At 47.8% G+C, this 18,685-nt stretch overlaps 1 protein-coding gene across 1 annotated transcript; it reads right to left on the reverse strand.

Moving 5' to 3' along the window:
* Window positions 1-755: 755 nt before the first annotated feature.
* On the reverse strand, window positions 756-18,252 carry LOC114018437 (C->U-editing enzyme APOBEC-1). The gene is made up of 5 exons (XM_027818051.3): window positions 18,207-18,252; window positions 16,875-16,902; window positions 13,367-13,767; window positions 9,847-9,965; window positions 756-2,239 (listed from the first exon to the last, which is right to left on the reverse strand). The coding sequence occupies exons 1-5, from the start codon at window positions 18,226-18,228 to the stop codon at window positions 2,201-2,203; spliced, it is 609 nt and encodes a 202-aa protein (XP_027673852.2). The 5' UTR covers window positions 18,229-18,252; the 3' UTR covers window positions 756-2,200.
* Window positions 18,253-18,685: the final 433 nt, after the last annotated feature.

The following is an 18,685-nucleotide window of genomic DNA, read 5'->3' on the forward strand; positions in this document are numbered from 1 at the left end:
ACCCCCCCCCCCCCCCGCACACTCATTTTTCAGCCAAAGCTTTGTACTTCCTGCTACTGCTGTCTGCAGACCCAGAAGAACAAGTGAGTTTTCCATGTTATACAGTGGCAGTGCTAGACAGGGCCCCCTGCCCAGAATGGCTGGGCATCACATAGGCTGGTGCTCCCATCGACTCCCAGTCAGCAGTCTTTCCCCATTGCCAACAGCAAGAGGCTGGGAGTGGAATAGCTGGAAGCTCCCACAACAGCCGGCACTCCTGTGCCTTCCCTGCCTGTTGAGAGAGGCTGGGAGCAGGTAGCTAGGAGACGCCCACTGCCTCTATTCCTGCACCATTCCCTTCTGTGCCTCCTCCGGGGAAAGCATGAGACTGCAGTAGCACTGAGGTCTTTAGAGTTCTTACACTGTTTGCTGTGGTGCCTCTCGCAGGACAAACCAGGCTGTCCAGGTACCTTCCCCACTCTGAACTCTAGGGTACAGATGTGGGGACCTGCATGAAAGAGCCCCTAAGCTTATTCTTACCAGCTTAGGTTAAAAACTTCCCCAAGGTACAAACTTTGCCTTGTCCTTGAACCCTATGCTGCCACCACCAAGCGTTTTAAACAAAGAACAGGGAAAGAGCCCACTTGGAGACGTCTTTCCCCCAAATCCCACCCAAGCCCTACACCCCCTTTCCTGGGGAAGGCTTGGTAAGAATCCTCACCACACAGACTCAAACCCTTGGATCTTAAGAACAATGAAAAATCAATCAGGTTTTTAAAAGAAGAATTTTAATTAAAGAAAAGGTAAAAGAATCACCTCTGTAAAACCAGGATGGTAAATACCTTACAGGGTAATCAGATTCAAAACAGAGAGAATCCCTCTAGGCAAAACCTTAAGTTACAAAAAGACACAAAAACAGGAATATACATTCCATCCAGCACAGCTTATTTTACCAGCCATTAAACAAAAGGAAATCGAATGCATTTCTAGCTAGATTACTTACTAACTTAACAGGAGTTGTGAGGCTGCATTCCTGATCTGTTCCCGGCAAAAGCATCACACAGACAGACCAACCCTTTGTTCCCCCCTGCAGATTTGAAAGTATCTTGTCCTCTCATTGGTCATTTTGGGTCAGGTGCCAGCGAGGTTACCGTAGCATTTTAACCCTTTACAGGTGAAAGGGTTTTGCCTCTGGCCAGGAGGGATTTTATAGCACTGTATGCAGAAAGGTGGTTACCCTTCCCTTTATATTTATGACACAGGCCTACATGGGACAGGATTACATTGGGATGGAGGCAAACGACACATTAACACATCGGTAAATTCTAAGCACGAAAAGCAGCGCTTCCTTTGAAGGAACATTTTCTGTTTCATTCTGTTCTTTTTTAATGGTCAGAAATGATACAGAAAATAAAACCAAGAAATTCAATGATAGAAAAATAAACTCAAGTAATAAAATAGCAGGAGAAATTCTCTCCAAAATACAACTCCATATAAAAATGATCTGCTTGTGAATTCCTGATGCAAACAGTTCATTGCTTTGACTTGATAATGGTAGTTTCTCAAGGTGCAATAAATATGATTGAGACAAGGTGGCTGAGATAATCTCTTTTATTGAACCCAACTTCTGTTGGTTAGAGAGACCAGCTTTTGAGCTACACAGAGCTCTTCTTCAGCTCACAGAGCTCTGTGTAGCCTGAAAGCTTGTCCCTTCTACCAACATAAATTGGTCCAATAAAAGATATTACCTCACCCACCTCGTCTCAATCATATCCTGTGACCAACATGGCTGCAACAACACTGCAAACATAAATATTGTTGGATTGTCCTGCTCATCAAGGTGGAAGGCACAGAGACATGTCCAACTGCAGGTACAAAGGGATCTGCTCCAGTCCCTGCTTCCCTAGGGCATGCAGAGTTGGTGAGGAGACTCGATCCCCCAGGGTGTGTTGTGTATGGAGACCCAAGGTCCGGTTAAATATTGATTGGCTGCTTTTTCAGAACTTCTTGCTGGCTTTCTGAGTGGCTCCTTTTGCAGCCCTTTGCCTGGCGATGGTTGGCTGGTGTTTCAGGCTAGTAGGTCAATAGATGTGGGTGTGGGGCTGGTGAGTCGGGATTCTAATGTAAAGGCTGCCAGTCTTTGGCTGCTGCATGGTACTCTTGTAAAAGCATTTGGCACTAGCTGTCTTGCAGGACGAGATTGAAGGTGTGCTGCTGATACTCATGGGTATGCATGTCTTGCTAACAATGAAGGGAGACCCTGGTGGGAAAAGAGAAAGCTGGGTGTTAAAAATGAAAGGCCAAAAACCAATTGTTTTATCTTTAGCATCAATCAGAGGTTTAAAATGAAGTGTCTTTCACAGGAAATCATTCTTAACTCCTTCCAGCAGGAAGTGTGAGCAGCCCTGTGAGATTGTAAGGGAGATCAGTGGTCACCTGCAATCATTGGGCTTACTGTGCATTATAACTCAGCTGTGGAAACAGACAGGCCACTCAGAAGCAGGGGTGATTTCAAGGCAGGAAAACTCCCAGTTGTCTTCAAGGAAAGCAGGATATGGCCCCATATTTTGCACTTTTATCTGGGACATATTTTCAGCAGATGTGTTCAGAATTTCTTACTTCCTTAATAACTTATATGCACCCAGGTGGACTCATACTTCACTGAGAATGACATGAGGTGACTAAGATTTTCAAACTGAGACGCTTTCAAGTCCTAAACAGGATCTCGGAGCCTCACTTTAGGCCCCCGTTTTTGGAAATCTTGGCTCCTGTGTTAATTTTCCATTTTCTTAGGCCCCTGACCCTGCAAAACACTTAAGCACATGCTTAACATTAAGCACGTGAGTAGTCCCACTGTAGGCAAAACCTCATGGTCCCAGTTTACACTCCATGGACGAGAATAGGTTTGTATGGGGAGGAAGAGAATTGAGATATGGTGATTTATTATTCACACTTGCTTGTTAGCCAGACACTTAGGGCCAAGGCCTGAAATTCTTACTTAGTCTTTAGAGTTGTCTAGGGAAGGCATAAATGTGAATGTGTGTGTGTGTGTCCCCAAAATCTTTTCCCCAGACAACTCTTTCTCTGTATATACATACACACATAACGTATACGTGTGTGTGTGTGTATGTGTATAATAACTCTTTTTTTAAAGCTGTCCAATGACTTTCATACTATATATTCTGCAGAGATTGATCTAATACATTATTTAATACCAGGCATTAGCAAGTCTCAGCTAGTCGAAAAGCAAGGTGAGACTGTTGAACCAAAATGGTATGTTAGATTAACTGGTCGGTTTAGACAGCTGATACTGCAATTCTCTTCATGGAATTCACATTCACATAGAATTAGCAATCTGGGTTTTTGAGACCTGACGTCCTATATTCAAGATCCATTCTGAGTCTATCATACAAGCTAGATAAACATGGAGGTAGCTGGGACTGAAATGGAAGGTCCTGCATTTACCTGTTCGTTGATCAGAAATTAAAGAAATCAATCACTATTCTTGTCAGCAAGTTAAAGAAGTATGGGCTGGATGGATGCACTACAAGGTGGGTAGAAAGTTGGCTAGATTGTCGGGCTCAACGGGTAGTGATCGATGGCTCCATGTCTAGTTGGCAGCCGGTATCTAGCGAAGTGCCCCAAGGGTCGGTCCTGGGACCGGTTTTTTTCAATATCTTCATTAATGATCTGGAGGATGGTGTGGATTGCACCTTCAGCAAGTTTGCGGATGACACTAAACTGGGAGGAGTGGTAGATATGCTGGAGGGTAGGGATAGGATACAGAGGGACCTAGACAAATTGGAGGATTGGGCCAAAAGAAATCTGATGAGGTTCAACAAGGACAAGTGCAGAGTCCTGCACTTAGGACGGAAGAATCCAATGCACCGCTACAGACTAGGGACCGAATGGCTAGGCAGCAGTTCTGCAGAGAAGGACCTAGGGGTGACAGTGGACGAGAAGCTGGATATGAGTCAACAGTGTGCCCTTGTTGCCAAGAAGGCCAATGGCATTTTGGGGTGTATAAGTAGGGGCATTGCCAGCAGATCGAGGGACGTGATTGTTCTCCTCTATTCGACACTGGTGAGGCCTCATCTGGAGTACTGTGTCCAGTTTTGGGCCCCACACTACAAGAAGGATGTGGAGAAAGTGGAGAGAGTCCAGCGAAGGGCAACAAAAATGATTAGGGGTCTGGAACACATGATTTATTAGGAGAGGCTGAGGGAACTGGGATTGTTTAGTCTGTGGAAGAGAAGAATGAGGGGGGATTTGATAGCTGCTTTTAACTACCTGAAAGGTGGATCCAAAGAGGATGGATCTAGACTATTCTCAGTGATAGCAGATGACAGAACAAAGAGTAATGGTCTCAAGTTGCAGTGGGAGAGATTTAGGTTGGATATTAGGAAAAACTTTTTCACTAGGAGGGTGGTGAAACACTGGAATGCGTTACCTAGGGAGGTGGTGGAATCCCCTTCCTTAGAAGTTTTTAAGGTCAGGCTTGACAAAGCCCTGGCTGGGATGATTTAGTTGGGATTGGTCCTGCTCTGGGCAGGGGGTTGGACTAGATGGCCTCCAGAGGTCCCTTCCAACTCTGTTATTCTATGATTCTATGAATTACAAAGTCCCCTCAAATGTACTCTTATTCTCCTTGTTTATATGTTGTTTCTATCTGTCTAGGTGCATATATGCCCTGCCCCATCCTGACTACATCTGACAGCTGTAGTAGGAAGCGAGCCTGAGACATAAGCCCTTGTATCAGAGGACTGGTATGAGGCAGGACCCTGCTCACAGAATCTGGCAAGAACAAGGCGGGTATTGCAGAAATACACATTCCTAAGAAGTGCTAGGCACAGAGTGCTCATGCAAACACATCCTGATATCAAGTGGTACCAAAACATCCCAATATCAAGGATGGTACAAAAACATTCCCCAAGGATAACAGGAACACACTGACCCCTCCTAAAAGATAAGGTCAGGATGACAGTACGTAATAGAGATTTTTTGATCAAATCAACATGTACAAGGTGATGGGTAATAACTAGCCACATCAGGGGGCAGTAACTAATTATATCAGAGGCAGTACTAACTGGTTTCTATCAGGATATAAAGATGTATCTTAGAGGGAGTATTTTTGTCTGGCTTAGGGAGGAACGGAAAGTCCCGCCATTCACTGAGCTGGTCCATTGTTACAGGCATACGTGTATTAGTGGTCCGGTAGAGTCTGTGGGATACTAGTAATGTGCTTTGTTGACAATAAACCTGGCTGGGTGCCTTTGTCCCTTGTGGTCATTGGGTGGTTTGCTCAAGGTCTGCTGTGCCAGCTGTCTGCGCAGGGCTGGGGTGGCACACAAAGGGAACATGCACAAACAGCCAAACATCCATCAACATCTAACCACACCGGTGACCTCCAACTCCTAATCTGGTAAGTAAGTGAGCTGTCCTCTGTAGAAATCACGATCTAACATGACAGAAAACCATAAGCTAGGAAACCGCCTTAGCCCCTCCCTGCAAATCCACACAGAGTATAATAAGGTATGAACGTGCTGGGTTGCTAGCAAAATAATAATAATTTAAATTTTTTATCAATTTTTAATAAAAGTTTTAAATAAAAAGGTAATAACTTGTTTATTTAAATGTTTAACGCTTTTTCATTATTTATTTTTGTTTACCTTATTTTGTACAGTTATAAATATAATTCTTGCACCATTTGTTTTTAATTGTAAGTTTGTCCTGTATGTCATGTATGTTGTCCTGTGTTGTATGTTGTGTGTGTCACATGATTATTTTTTAATTATTTTTATTTTGTTGCAACAAAAGTCAGTTTTATACCTTTTTAAAAAATATACATGACGTACAGGACAAATTTACAGTTAAAAACAAATGACGCAAGAATTGTATTTATACCTATCAAACCAACATGTACAAGGTGTGGTAAACCCAGGACAAACAGCTACAAAAGGGGGGGGCAATAATTAGTCCCAGGGGATTAAAAGGCCCCTCCCTATCCACTGAGGAGAGATAACCACGGGGCAATAAGGTTCAGCTGGAAAAGGGGTTGCTAGGGAACCAGTTAGGTTCAGCTGACTCCAACTACTTGGGACCTTTTTAAACCCTCCCCTGGGTGGAAGGAGGAGAAGAGTGAGGGAGTGAGAGGTGCAGGGAAGCTGCCAGTAGGCTGTTTGCAGCAAGACACCAAACCTTCCCAGTAGGGAGGCTGCCCTCGCTCCCCAGAAGGGAAGGAAAACAAACACAAGGAACTGACTGAGGAGAGGAGTAGCAGGACCCTGTGCCACCTATAAGGATTCGCCTTGCCCCAAACCTGAGTCTCCAAGGCTAAAAAGGACTGAGCCTGCTGAGGCGAACAAGGTATTTTGCCACAAAGGTGATAGGTGATAACTAGCGAAGCCAGGGGGCAGTAACTAACCATGCCAGAGGCAGTACGTAACATGTTTGTATCAGGGTATAAAGATGTATCTCAGAGGGAGAATCTTTGTCTGGCCTAGGGAGGATCGGAAAGTCCCGCCATTCACTGAGCTGGTCCATTGTTATGGGCATACATGTATTAATGGTCTGGTAGAGTCTGTGGGACACTAGTACCTTGCTGTGTTGACAATAAACCTGGCTGGGTGCCTTCGTCCCTTAACGGATCTTGTGGTCATTGGGCGCTTTGCTCGAGGCCTGCCGTGCCAGCTCTCTGCACAGGGCTGGGGCAGCACACAGAGGGCAGACACACTTAGACAAACATCTATCAACATCTAACCACAAGAGCTTCATAATCATTAATGGGGTTTTATCCTTGGAACACCCTTGTCAGTTAGGGAAGCACTACCCCCATTTTACAGATGGGGAGCTGCATCACACTAAGGATTAGGAAACTTGTCCAAGGTGACCCATGCAGTCTGGCTGTGTCAGGAACCAAACCCTGAGCTGCACTCTGCTCTCCTATTCACTTTACACCCTCCCTTACACTTACCGAGGGCAAACAGAATAAGAACAGAGCATCAAGAGACTCACTGTGATTTGCCCAGAACGTGTGAAACAATCAATTATTAGGGCAGGTAAGTTTTAAGTCTTGTATCCTTAGGGCATGATTGTGCAACTGGATGTGCCCAGCTGAACTTAGCCAAATGCTCAGAGCCCCACTGAAGTCAATGGCCCTGTTGTGAGGGGCAATAAGGGTGCTTTTCTCCATTGTGCTAGCTTGGTGGAGTTACCTTAATATGACTGGAAAGCCCCAGTAAGCTGTAGACTAACACACGTGAAGCTGTATTCCCCAGGCTACACCAGAGCCAATTAATACAGCTTCATATGTGTTAGCCTGCAGTTGAACAGGGCTTGTCAATCATGCTAAGCTACCATGAATGAGCTAACACAATTGCAAAACACCCCTTTCAGCCTTTCAAGAGAGGGGACAAGGGGCGACCTGCAGGCATAGGGGTCTGCCCATGCTGATTGAGTTGTAGGGTCTGGCCCTTAAAGGAAAAGGGACTAAGAGCACGTTTTCACAGCAGACAGGTTAATGCAGTAGGTGCCGTTTGTCTCCACACACAAAGTTTGGTTAACTCAGTTAATGTTCCTAGTCTGCACATCCCACCAGCGCAGACCCCAAAGAGCAAAGGAATAAGCAGTTAAGTCATTTAATATCCCATCTCCACTCCCGTGACATTCTATACCTTGTGGGAGCGCGCTGTAATCCCCATATTCCTCATTTTCATATAATTGTGATCTTATGTATAAAGCATGCCTTGTAAAGTATCAGGGGAAAGGTTATGATCAGCTGAAAGTCATTTCTCTATTCATATATGTGTATCATTACTGCATGTGAAGTTATGACAATTGTGTAGTATGGTTGTCACTAAAACATGATGTAAGTTGGGGGCATCAGCCAGATATTAGCTCCCCAGAGGCAACTGCAAGGAAAGTAACCAGCGACCGGGCGGGGTGTCAAACAACCCATCAACAGCCATTGTCCAGCAAGGGAGCTACAATGCAATGACTCACCTGCATGAGGCCACACCAGGGGAATTGCTCAACCTTGCTTGGAGAGACTCAGTAATGCTCACCTCACTCTGAAGGGCGTGGGGAGGGGGAGCCAAGAGGGAGGAAAGGACACGATAAAAGGGAGAGACGTTTGCCATGCTCTTTGTCTCTCTTCCACCTACATCTCCAGACACCACACACCAAGTGACTGAAACGCTGATCAAAGGGGAGAGCCTGGCTGAAGAGCAACCAGCCAGCCTGTGGTGAGAAGCATCTAAGTTTGTAAGGGCAGTGAAAGTGTTAAGATCAGCTTACAATGCGTTTTGCTTTTATTTCATTTGACCAAATCTGACTTGTTATGTTTTGACTTATAATCACTTAAAATCTATCTTTATAGTTATTAAATCTGTCTGTTTATTCTACCTGAAGCAGTGTGTTTCGTTTGAAGCGTGTCAGAGACTCCCCTTTGGAGAATAAGCCTGGTACATATCAATTTCTTTGTTAAATTGACGAACTTATATAAGTTTGCAGCATCCAGCAGGCATAGCTGGACACTGCAAGACGGAGGTTCCCAGGGTTGCGTCTGGGACCGGAGATATTGGCTAGTGTCATTCGGTTGCAAGTAGCTGGGAGCAGCTTACATGCCAGAGGCTGTGCGTGAACAGCCCAGAAGTGGGGGTTCTCACAGCAGAGCAGGGTAAGGCTGGCTCCCAGAGTCAAGGATCGGAGTGACCTAGCAGATCACCAGTTCAGATAACACCAGAGGGGAAAGTCACAACTCCACTCATCAGTTACCTGTATCAAACTCCACTTCCTCCCACCCTCCATAGTGCACATATCCCCACCCTCGTCCTGAATAGGCCACACTCTGAGCACTTCCTGTGAACCATCTTGGGGAGGGGGTCACAGTTACATTATTCTGATAAGGGCTAGAAAAAGGCTCTCGTATAATACTTGATGTTTATATCACCCACAGTTAATTCTGAAGAGTTATATGCATGACAGATGTTACAGTGATGAGCACAGCATAAGTACCGATATGGAATAGAGCAGAATTCAGCCAGCCAAAAGTATACTGAACACAAAATCATAGAAAGAAAAGGAAAAATCTGAACAGACTCCTGATGGGAGTAAATTGCCATTTATAGCGCTTCTTGTCTACATTTTACCCATAGTGTTCTTTTGAAACTCCATTAGAAAATCTTATGGAGGAGCGTCTGATTGACAAAAAATGCATACTTCAGTGATTAGAAAGGCATCTAGACAAAATCTAGACTAAATAAATATTCTCTGTGGGTATCCCCTCCCTAGAGTGAGATGGGACCGCAATTAACCCCTCCCTAGAGTGAGATGGGACCGCAATTAATTCTCTAGGCTGCCCCTGCACTGCTCAGAGCAGAGTGGGACATTCCAGTTCTACTGGACTGCCCTGCCTCTCGTGTTTTGAAATTGACCTTGTACAATGGAGGCCCCAATCCTGACTGGAGCCCTGCCTGGTACTGCTGCTAATATCAGGCTATGTGCACACTACAGCTTACGTCAGTATAAGTTATGTCGCCCAGGAGTATGAATAGCCCACCCCCCGCGACATTATACTGACCTAAGTGCCGCTGTGGACAGCGTTAAGTCTGCGGGAGAGCTTCTCCTGCTAACATAGCTACTGCTGCTCACGGGGACTGGAGTAATTAAATTGACAGGAGAGCTCTCTCCCATCGACTTAAAGCATCTGCATTAGCAGGGCCACAGAGGCGCAGCTGCATTGCTGTAAGCTCTGCAGTGTAGCCATAGGCTAAGTGAAGATGGCACAGCTGGGTCACTCGAAACCTAACTCTCATATGATTTAGGTTTGTTCTTGGATCCAACATTTTCTCCAAAATGTCTACTCACCCAAAGGACACGCTGGAGTTCTTGACAATAGAAAATGATCCACAGAGAGCGCAACAAGGGGCAATAGTCATCTTCTTCATCTTGATGGGCAACAAATGTTCTCCAGCAGTATCTGTAATCTGATGAAATAAATATCCCGTCACGCCTGTTGAGGGACACGTCCAAGGGATCAATGAGCCCCTCCTTGCTCAGTCAGAGGTCAGTAAAGATCGAGGCAGAGTCTGAGTTTTACACTGAACTCAGTGTTGGCCAAAGGGTCCAAGTTGTCAATCAGTAATCAGTTAGTCACATTTTTCATGTAAGCTGTGATCTCGTCTAAGCTCACATGTCTCCTGGACGGCGCAACCACCATACAACAAGAGTGGAATTGACGCATCAGGGTTCTGTACTCTGTCTGAAGGAAAGGCTAGTTTCAGCAAAGAACTGTGCAAGCCCCTCACTCATTATCAGCCTGAGAGAATAGCAGTTACATCCCGGGAAAGGCCCAGTTTGGGTTGTTCCGCTTACTCCTCCGTCATTCTGCCGCTTACAAGATGGGGAGGGAATGGGGAGAGGACGGATATGCTTGGGGTTTTTTGCTGAAGCCAAAGAGGATGTATATAAGGGGACTGTTGTCTTCTTCTTAACACTCAGTGGGGGTGTTTTGGTTGGCTAGCTCCCCGTACTAAAAGGGGAAGGGTTGATGGGAAATGAGGACCCTGAGACTGACAGACCCCAGGAACAATGGGGAGAGAGGCCAATGCTCCTGGTCAGCCTGACTGACAGGGTGGGCAGGCTAATCAGGGTGTCAGGAGGCCAGCGGGGTCCCGTCCTCCATGTGAGGTAAGGAGAAAGCAGGGTCCCAAGCTGAGCTGGGGAGCAGAGCTGTGCCAGCCACAGGGGCCAGAAAAGCATCCCAAGAAGCAGGTCAGTGCTCGGAGCAGAGTCACAGAAGCAGTCTGCAGAGCAGACCTGTCCTGGGAGCAGAGCTGCAGCAACCAGCGCCAGAGAAGCAGCCCAGCGAGCTGGAGGCAGAGCAGCAGCAGCAGTGCTGAGGCAGAGAGGAGCTGGAGCTGAGGCAGAGTGGTGGAGCTGGGGCTGGACCAATCCAGAGAGCGAGGGGGACCCTGGGCAGCAGGCCCAATGCAGGGAAACACCCCCAGCCAAGACACGTTGCAGGCCAGACTTGGAGGGGGATTGTAACCTCGATGGGGCGGGGGCGACGCTGGGAAGAAGGGTCCTGCCACCTAAAGCCTGAGAGCGTGTGGCCACCGCCGGAGCAAGTGTCTGACCGTCGGCATCCTTGCAGCACAGCCAGGGCCTGAGAAGGGGCCTGGGACGTGTGAGGAACAGACTGAACTTCCGTTACAGTCCAGAGACGCTGGCTGTGATGTCCCCGTGCCACAGAGTGGGGTGACGTGTTTTCCTTTAACCTTTCCCATTTTTCCCTTATTTTTTTTTAATTGATTGCTGTTTAATAAATTGTATTTGCTTTGAACTGTATGTAATGATCAGTGGGTCAGGGAAGCGTCCAGGGCAGAGAGCGCACCCCAGAGTGGGGGCACCCTAGCCCCTGCCCTAAGTGACCACGGCAAGGTTGGGGGTCGAGCCCCCCCAGGAATCCTGGGCCCAGCCTTATTGGGGTTACGAGGACTCTGCCAGACAGGAGAGTGGAAGGGGAGCCCTTGAGGTCAGGCAGGCCTCTGGGTAAAGGAAGGGGGAGCGAGGACTCAGATCCTTTCACTAGCCCCTTTCACCAGGGTAGTGTATAAGCCAGGAAAGTTCCCCACAATAGCAGGACCATTCCCCCACTTACATGTAGATGGGAGGGGCCCGGCTTTAGAGAGAGGTTGCTCCTCTGAGCACATGCTGCCCCACTGCCCCGCGGAGCGGACAGAAGGAGCTGGGATGATAGGCAGCTGCGCTGCTCTTGTGGCTCGGTTAGGGGGAGGAAAGGAAAGCAGACAGAGGGGAGCTTTGCTGGTGCAGCTCCCAACGCCTCCCCACTCCCTGCTATCAGCTTGCCAATGAGCCCTTCTGCTGCAGGGAGGGGGTTGCTTGGGGGCTAACGTTGTCACTCCCCAGGCCTTCACTGCACACCTCACCCTCCCACAGGAATGTGGTAGGCCAGGTATCCACCACACTGGTGTTGGCCAGTTTACTTGCTTGCCCGCTGCAGTGACACACCAGGGGATACAGTAGAGAGGTGCAGAGGCTGTCGGCCTGGCACCGTGCCAGACCGCTACATCTGGCATCCTGGGCAAGGGGGGAGAGATTCTCTGTGCTCCTGCCAAGCTTAGGCCTCTTCACTCAGATTGCCAACAAGGGCGTGACACTGGATACTTGTCCTGTCCACACCCAACCACCAGCTCATGTCACACAACCCACCCACAGAGAGTGGCTGTTGCTGGTAACACTAGGAGCTCAGCAGTGTCTGTGATTGGTTAGTTTTCAGTTCTGTTAACAGGTGGCTCCTGCTGACTTGCTGGTTTTTCAACCCAGTTCATAGAACTGTTCTGATTGGCTCCTTGCTGACGTGAACTTTTGGTCACTACAGCCCAGGAATTGAACTGGAACTGCTGCCCTATAGATTAAAGGCTCCATGGTCAATTCCTGATTCCCTCCACTCAGCCAGCCTCCCTGGCCTGGAATTAGTTTGGAAATCGTGCCCTGTAAGTTACAGGCTGCATATGCCATTCTCTGACACCCCTGAGCCATGCAGTCCCCAGCTATAGCAAAGGCCTTGTCTATAGGGTTGCCAACTTTTTAATCACACAAAACCGAACACCCCTGCCCCACCCCTTCTCTGAGGCCCCAATCCCACTCGCTCCATCCCCACTCCCTCTGTCACTTGCTCTCCCCCACCCTCACTCACTTTCACTGGGCTAGGGCAGGAGGTTGGGGTACAGGAGGGGGTTCAGGATGTGGGGCATGCTGCCCTTGTGCCCGCAGGCACTGCCCGCACAGCTCCCATTGGTCACGGTTCCCAGCCAATAGAAGCTGTGGAGCCGGTACTCGGGCGGGGGCAGCACAAGGAGCCTCCCTGGCCGCCCATGCGCCTAGGAGCCACAGGGACCTGGTGTCCGTTTCTGGGAACTATGCAGAACCAGGGCAGGTAAGGAGCCTGCCTTAGCCCCAGACCCCTGCTGTGCCGCCAACTGGACTTTTAATGGCCCAATTGGAACTGCTGCCCGGTCACTTTTTGACCGGGTATTCTGGTTAAAAACTGGACACCTGGCAACCCTACTTGTCTAGACTGGGATAAAAGTTGTGACGATAGAATGTCTCTGCTAATATGTGCTCAGTAACATGTTCTAAAAGTCTAGTGTAGCCACAGCAATGTACACTTTAACACGGGGAAAACTGGTCAAGTTAATGCCTTGGCTCCCTCCTAGACCTCATCTGGACCAGATTAGCACATGTTAAAGGCTTGTCTTTTCTGCACTAGGCTTTTCAAATGTGTTAGCATCCATCAGCTAACCTATTCTAACATCACACCTTTGATTCTAGCCTAGGCAGGGCCAAAAAGTGGTTAGGATACCTGGCAGGTTCATGATGTATAGGGCTACTCCATTCTCCATCAGGTCCCTGAGGCCTTGTCGGTTGCGTTCATCCATATGCCTGAAGAGCCACGCTGCTTTTATTTTCAGAGTCACACTGGGGTGTGCCCTCAGGAATTCCACTATACGCTGGCAACATTTCCCACAGGGGCTCCAGGACAGGAACCAGGTGATGGAACAGCGCACTGATGGCCTGAAGTTTAACTTCTTGAAGTCATGTTCCAGGCAGGCGATTTCGGTGTGCTGGGTTGGGGTGTTTCGACACCAGTGCCTCCAGAACTTGGTACTTCTGCCCCACCTGATTTCGTAGAGCAGGTACGTCACTCTTGGACATGTACCTGGGATGTAATTCACCTTAAAATCGTTTGGTTGTATCTTCCACCTGAAACACAAATGTCATGATGGGCACAGACGCCTTTTCCTGCCCCCTTTTCATCCTGTGTATCATATGCAAAGTCCTCACAATTCACAAGTGCTCTTCATCCCAGAGGAACCCAAAATGCTCTCCAGGCTGCATATCCAGGTATCACTCTCCGGAAAGAAATAATAGGTACAAAATCCAGTTGTAACTCTGGAAGGAATTTTAGCAGAGTTGGAATCTAATGAGCTCAATCTGGAATTAGACAAAGACACCTGAGGGATCCTTGTCATGTACTTCTGTACCAGCTATGGACTGGCTGCAGAGCTCGCTTATACACACCAGGTGTGATCATCATAGGATCCTTTAATGCTCTGCCAGGGATGGCTGAGGTTCATTGAAATAAGGCATTTTCACACACAGTGCCACCTGGTGACTGAATAGTAAATGAACAACAATATTGAGGAAGCTGTCAAGTCTTGACACTGTAAGTCTATTCTGTATTCTGTTGAGAATTTCCCTGTCCCCTGGAAGACATCCTCAAACTCTTTCTCAATTATTTTGGTCCCCTGCCCTCCAATGAGTGCACCGCTTGATGAAACCCAGGACTAGACATGTTTTTGACCCAAGATCAGGGGCTCTTTATTACAAAATGTACCTTTCCCCATGTATTATTTACCCGTACATCTAGTTCACATATGCCTTTACAGTAAATGAAGCTGTCAAGTCTTGACACATATTTAAGAATACAGACCAAGTCAAGCAAAAGAGCCCATGTTGGTGGCACAGGAAAAATTGCCCCCTCCCCTCCCCTCCACCCCGGGGAGCAATATTTACATTGTCTGGAAAAACCTGTGTACTCTAACTTCCCTGAGATAGCCTTACTAGAAGATACTACTGCTAAACAGCTGATTGTGCATATCAAATCTATTTTTGCTAGGCACGGTGTACCTGCCATAGTAATGTCTGATAATGGGCCACAGTTTATTAAGCATGAGTTTAAGCAGGTTGCAGTGGGATTTGGGTTGAGACAGGTAACCGTCAGCTCCTATTATCCCAAATCATAGAATCAGGAGGTCATCTAGTCCAACCCCCTGCTCAAAGCAGGAGCAACCCCAACTAAATCATCCCAGCCAGGGCTTTGTCAAGCTGGGCCTTGTCCAATGGGTTGGTGGAAAACGGCATTGAAATAATGGAGTGGTTATTGGAAGAGGCTGCAGAGTCAGACTCTGATCCGTACTTAGCACTGTTAAACTACAGAACTCCACCAGTGACTCACGCGTGGCCACCTGCAGACACTTTGTTTAACAGAAAGCTGAGAACTAAAATGCCTGGAATGAGAGAAGCTGATGTCAGAAGAACTGGGGATTTGCAAAAAACATATAAAGAGACAGGTAACGCTAAACAAAAATCAATATGATTTGGGGTCCCAGGAGCTGCCACCACTTCAGGAACACGATGCATCTCAGATGGGAATCAGTGGTCACAAACAGCAACGATGCCACAAGAGGTTGCCCTGCAGTCGTATGAGGAGACAGACACATACGGAGGCAGAATAGGCGACACTTTCTCCAACTTGCAGAAGGAAGGGAGATACGGGGCCCTGAGTTTGCTGTGGTGAAGGCCTCAGTTAGGCAACAACCAGAAGAGGTTAAGACAACTGAACCCCAGACATAACACCGCCAGAACAGATGGACTCATTGCCTCCTGACAGCAGCAGCACTGGTATTTCACAGCAATGGTGCAGGGCACGTCAGAGTTTAATTGAGCACTTTTTAAGTTCAGTTAGTAGGTTGATTATAAGTTTTTGGAGTTGTGTGTTATTGCAATGTGGTTTGTTAAGTGTTGTTGTTGTTATTATTATTATTAAATTAGTCTGGGAAAAGAAGACGTGCTATTGGGAATTGTACCTAGAAGAGTTTTAGCTTCCCAGACAGGCAGTCTGGAGAGGGACACTGCAGAAGTCCATGACCTGTCATGCAGAGGAGCCTGAATTCAATGGATTTCCCTCAAGCATGTTGGGCTCCAAGTGATTGCTGAACACCACACTCCTTAATGAGTCACCCATCCCTCCAGCACAGCATTCTCTAGCACAGAGGTGGGTAAACTATGGCCTGCGGGCCACATCCGGCCCACGGGACCCTCCTGCCCAGCCCCTGAGCTACTGGCCCGGGAGGCTAGGTCCCACCATCTCCCCCCTATTCCCCCTCCCCCTCCCCCGCAGCCTCAGCTCACTGCACCGCCACCGCAATGCTCTGGGTGGTGCAACTGTAGTGCTGCCAGGCACCGGTGCTCCAGGCAGCGCAGAAAGGGGGCAGGGAGCGGGGGGGTTGGATAGAGGGCAGGGGAGTTCGGGGTGGTGGTCAGGGGGCGGGGGTGTGGTTAGGGGTCAGGGAAGTCAGAGGGCAGGGAACAGGGGGGTTGAATGGGGGCAGGGGTCCTGGGGGAGGCAGTCAGGAAGGAGAGGGGGGTTGGATGGGGCAATGGGGGGCAGTGAGGGGCAGGGGTTCCGGGGGTGGTCAGGGGACAGGGAGAAGGGGTGGTTGGATGGAGCAGGGGTCCTGGGGGGCAGTCAGGAATGAGAGGAGGGGTTGGATGGCGTGGCGGGGGGCAGTCAGGGGTGGGAGGTCTGGGGGGGTCAGGGGACAGGGAAAAGGGGTAGTTGGATGGGGCAGGGGTCCTGGGGGGGGCAGTCAGGGGGCAAGAAGTGGGGGGGTCAGATGGGAGTGGGGGCCGGGCCACGCCTGGCTGTTTGGGGAGGCACAGCCTCCCCTAACCTGCCCTCCACACAATTTCGGAAACCCAGTGTGGCCCTTAGGCCAAAACGTTTTCCCGCTCCTGTCCTAGCACCACACTACGGCATTAGGGGTCAACACTGACTCAGAGGAGAGAGTCGCTCCCACTGAGTCACCCACCCCACTCTCTGTAGCACAGTGTCCCCAGCACCACGGTGGGGCACTGAGGTCAGTACTGATTAAAGCAATGAAACTGGGCAACAGAGAAAGGAAGAGAGACAGATCTAGGGTAGAAATGCTGAAAGGGAAAGGAGCTTCAAAATTTCCCAGCTCCGACTGTCTCTGGAAATCATTGGGAGGTCAGCCAGTGCGGGGTTATGGAACTGTCATTCTCACCCTGGGTTGGTGCCTCTGGCTGAGTCACCTGTTGGGAAAAATGAGATAGCCACCTGTCATCGGGTGGAGCCAGAAACTCAGAACAAGACAGGAACCCACCTACTTCTCAGTTTTAACCCTTTTGATCTCAGGAGCACATCACACCAAATCTATTTATCTATCATCCACATGGTCCTAACAGATGATCCTTGTTCAGGCCTGGAAAGAATGGAGCTTCCAGGTCCCTGTTAATACTCAGAATCCCTTGGGGGAGAAATGCCTTGCTGAGCTTAAATTTGATTATCAGTTTAACTATGTGTGAGTTTAATCTCAGCTACTTATACGTTTTTGATCTAAGACCAGTTTTGTATCTGTGGACCTTCATTGACTTCAGTGGCATTATTTCTGATTTACACTAGCATATTGGAGAGCAGAATCTGGTCTTTAACCCCTGTTTATAGTCGAAGAGACAAATGGTAGCCAAGGATTGGTCTGTCTTTTCCTTTGTCGCAGTAATAAGGAGACAGACAGAAGTAGATTTGAGAATCAAGCCTTTTGTTTTCTCCATTGATTTTTTGTTTGTTTTTTTTTCAACCGAGTTTGACCATTCACAACTTTTTGAAAATTGTTGGTATCAATTTAGTGCTGACAAAAAAGCTCCGGACTCATGGCCCTTTAATGACTGACAGGTTCACGTTGGGCAGACCCCCCCAAACTACTCCACCAATAGGCCTTAACCCTGACCTGGGGGGCCAACCTCTATGGTTGAGACAGGAGTTGTCTCACATTCCCCAATTCACTTCACAGAGAAAAATTATATTTATTTATTTAGAATTAAAATTAGAAAACTGGCTGTCCAAGGTCCTAGGCATCCTAACATAATGAATTATATACCATACATATAATTAAAATACATTTCCGCAGCTGCGAAATCATCTGTTCCACCAGAAGTCAGCCAGACAGCCACCTATCCCCTCATCCTCTCAAATTAACAAATTAAATAAAACACATTTAGATTTCTTGATGGATCAAAGATAAATCAAATCCTTGTTCTGTTTTTATACAAATCTCTGAGAAGATCTTGGGAAGCTGAATGTGTCCTGAATATTTCTAAATAATGTTTAACACCTCCCTCACCTTCCTGAAAGCCATTAGCTACCATTTTTTAATTTAATATCGTAAGTTAAAAACCGTATGGGAAATCTCAAAATATATTAACTGATAGATAATGAAAAACCCCACAGAAATACACACAGCTATACCCACACAAAGATACATGCATATATACACAGCTACACACACATATAATAATATGTGCATAGAAATATACACAAACTAATCTTGTCTGTTTACCTTTCTCTGTGCCAGCAGCCATGGCTTCTTCTTCTTATACTTCCAGCATCTGGGGCTGTCTTCTTTTATTAAGATGCTTTCCCTCTTTCGGTTTCTATTCCTGAGCATTGAAACTTTTAGACCATGCTTACTCATGCTGAGTAGCACCTTACTCTGAGCAATTAGTCCAGAAATTCCCAAACTCTGGGGCACAGCCCCCTGGGAGGGTGTGATAAGGTTATGGGGGCACATAGCCATGATGGACCATGCTGAAAGGCTGGAATCAGTAGGGGGCCCTCTTCAGCAGGAGGTCAGTACTCAAGAGTGCACCTTTTCACTCCCCTGCACACCCTGGCCCTTCAGTGATGCCCTGTTCAGATGGGGAGCGAGATGGGTAGGGAGCTAGGTCCAAGCACCCAAGACTGCATGACTGCTGCAGGGGAGTGGAAGGTTTCCTCAACTGCCCCATGATTAGTACCCTCCACCCCCTGGGGTACTGG

Source organism: Chelonia mydas, chromosome 1, assembly GCF_015237465.2.
Source record: "Chelonia mydas isolate rCheMyd1 chromosome 1, rCheMyd1.pri.v2, whole genome shotgun sequence".
NCBI lineage: Eukaryota > Metazoa > Chordata > Testudines > Cheloniidae > Chelonia > Chelonia mydas.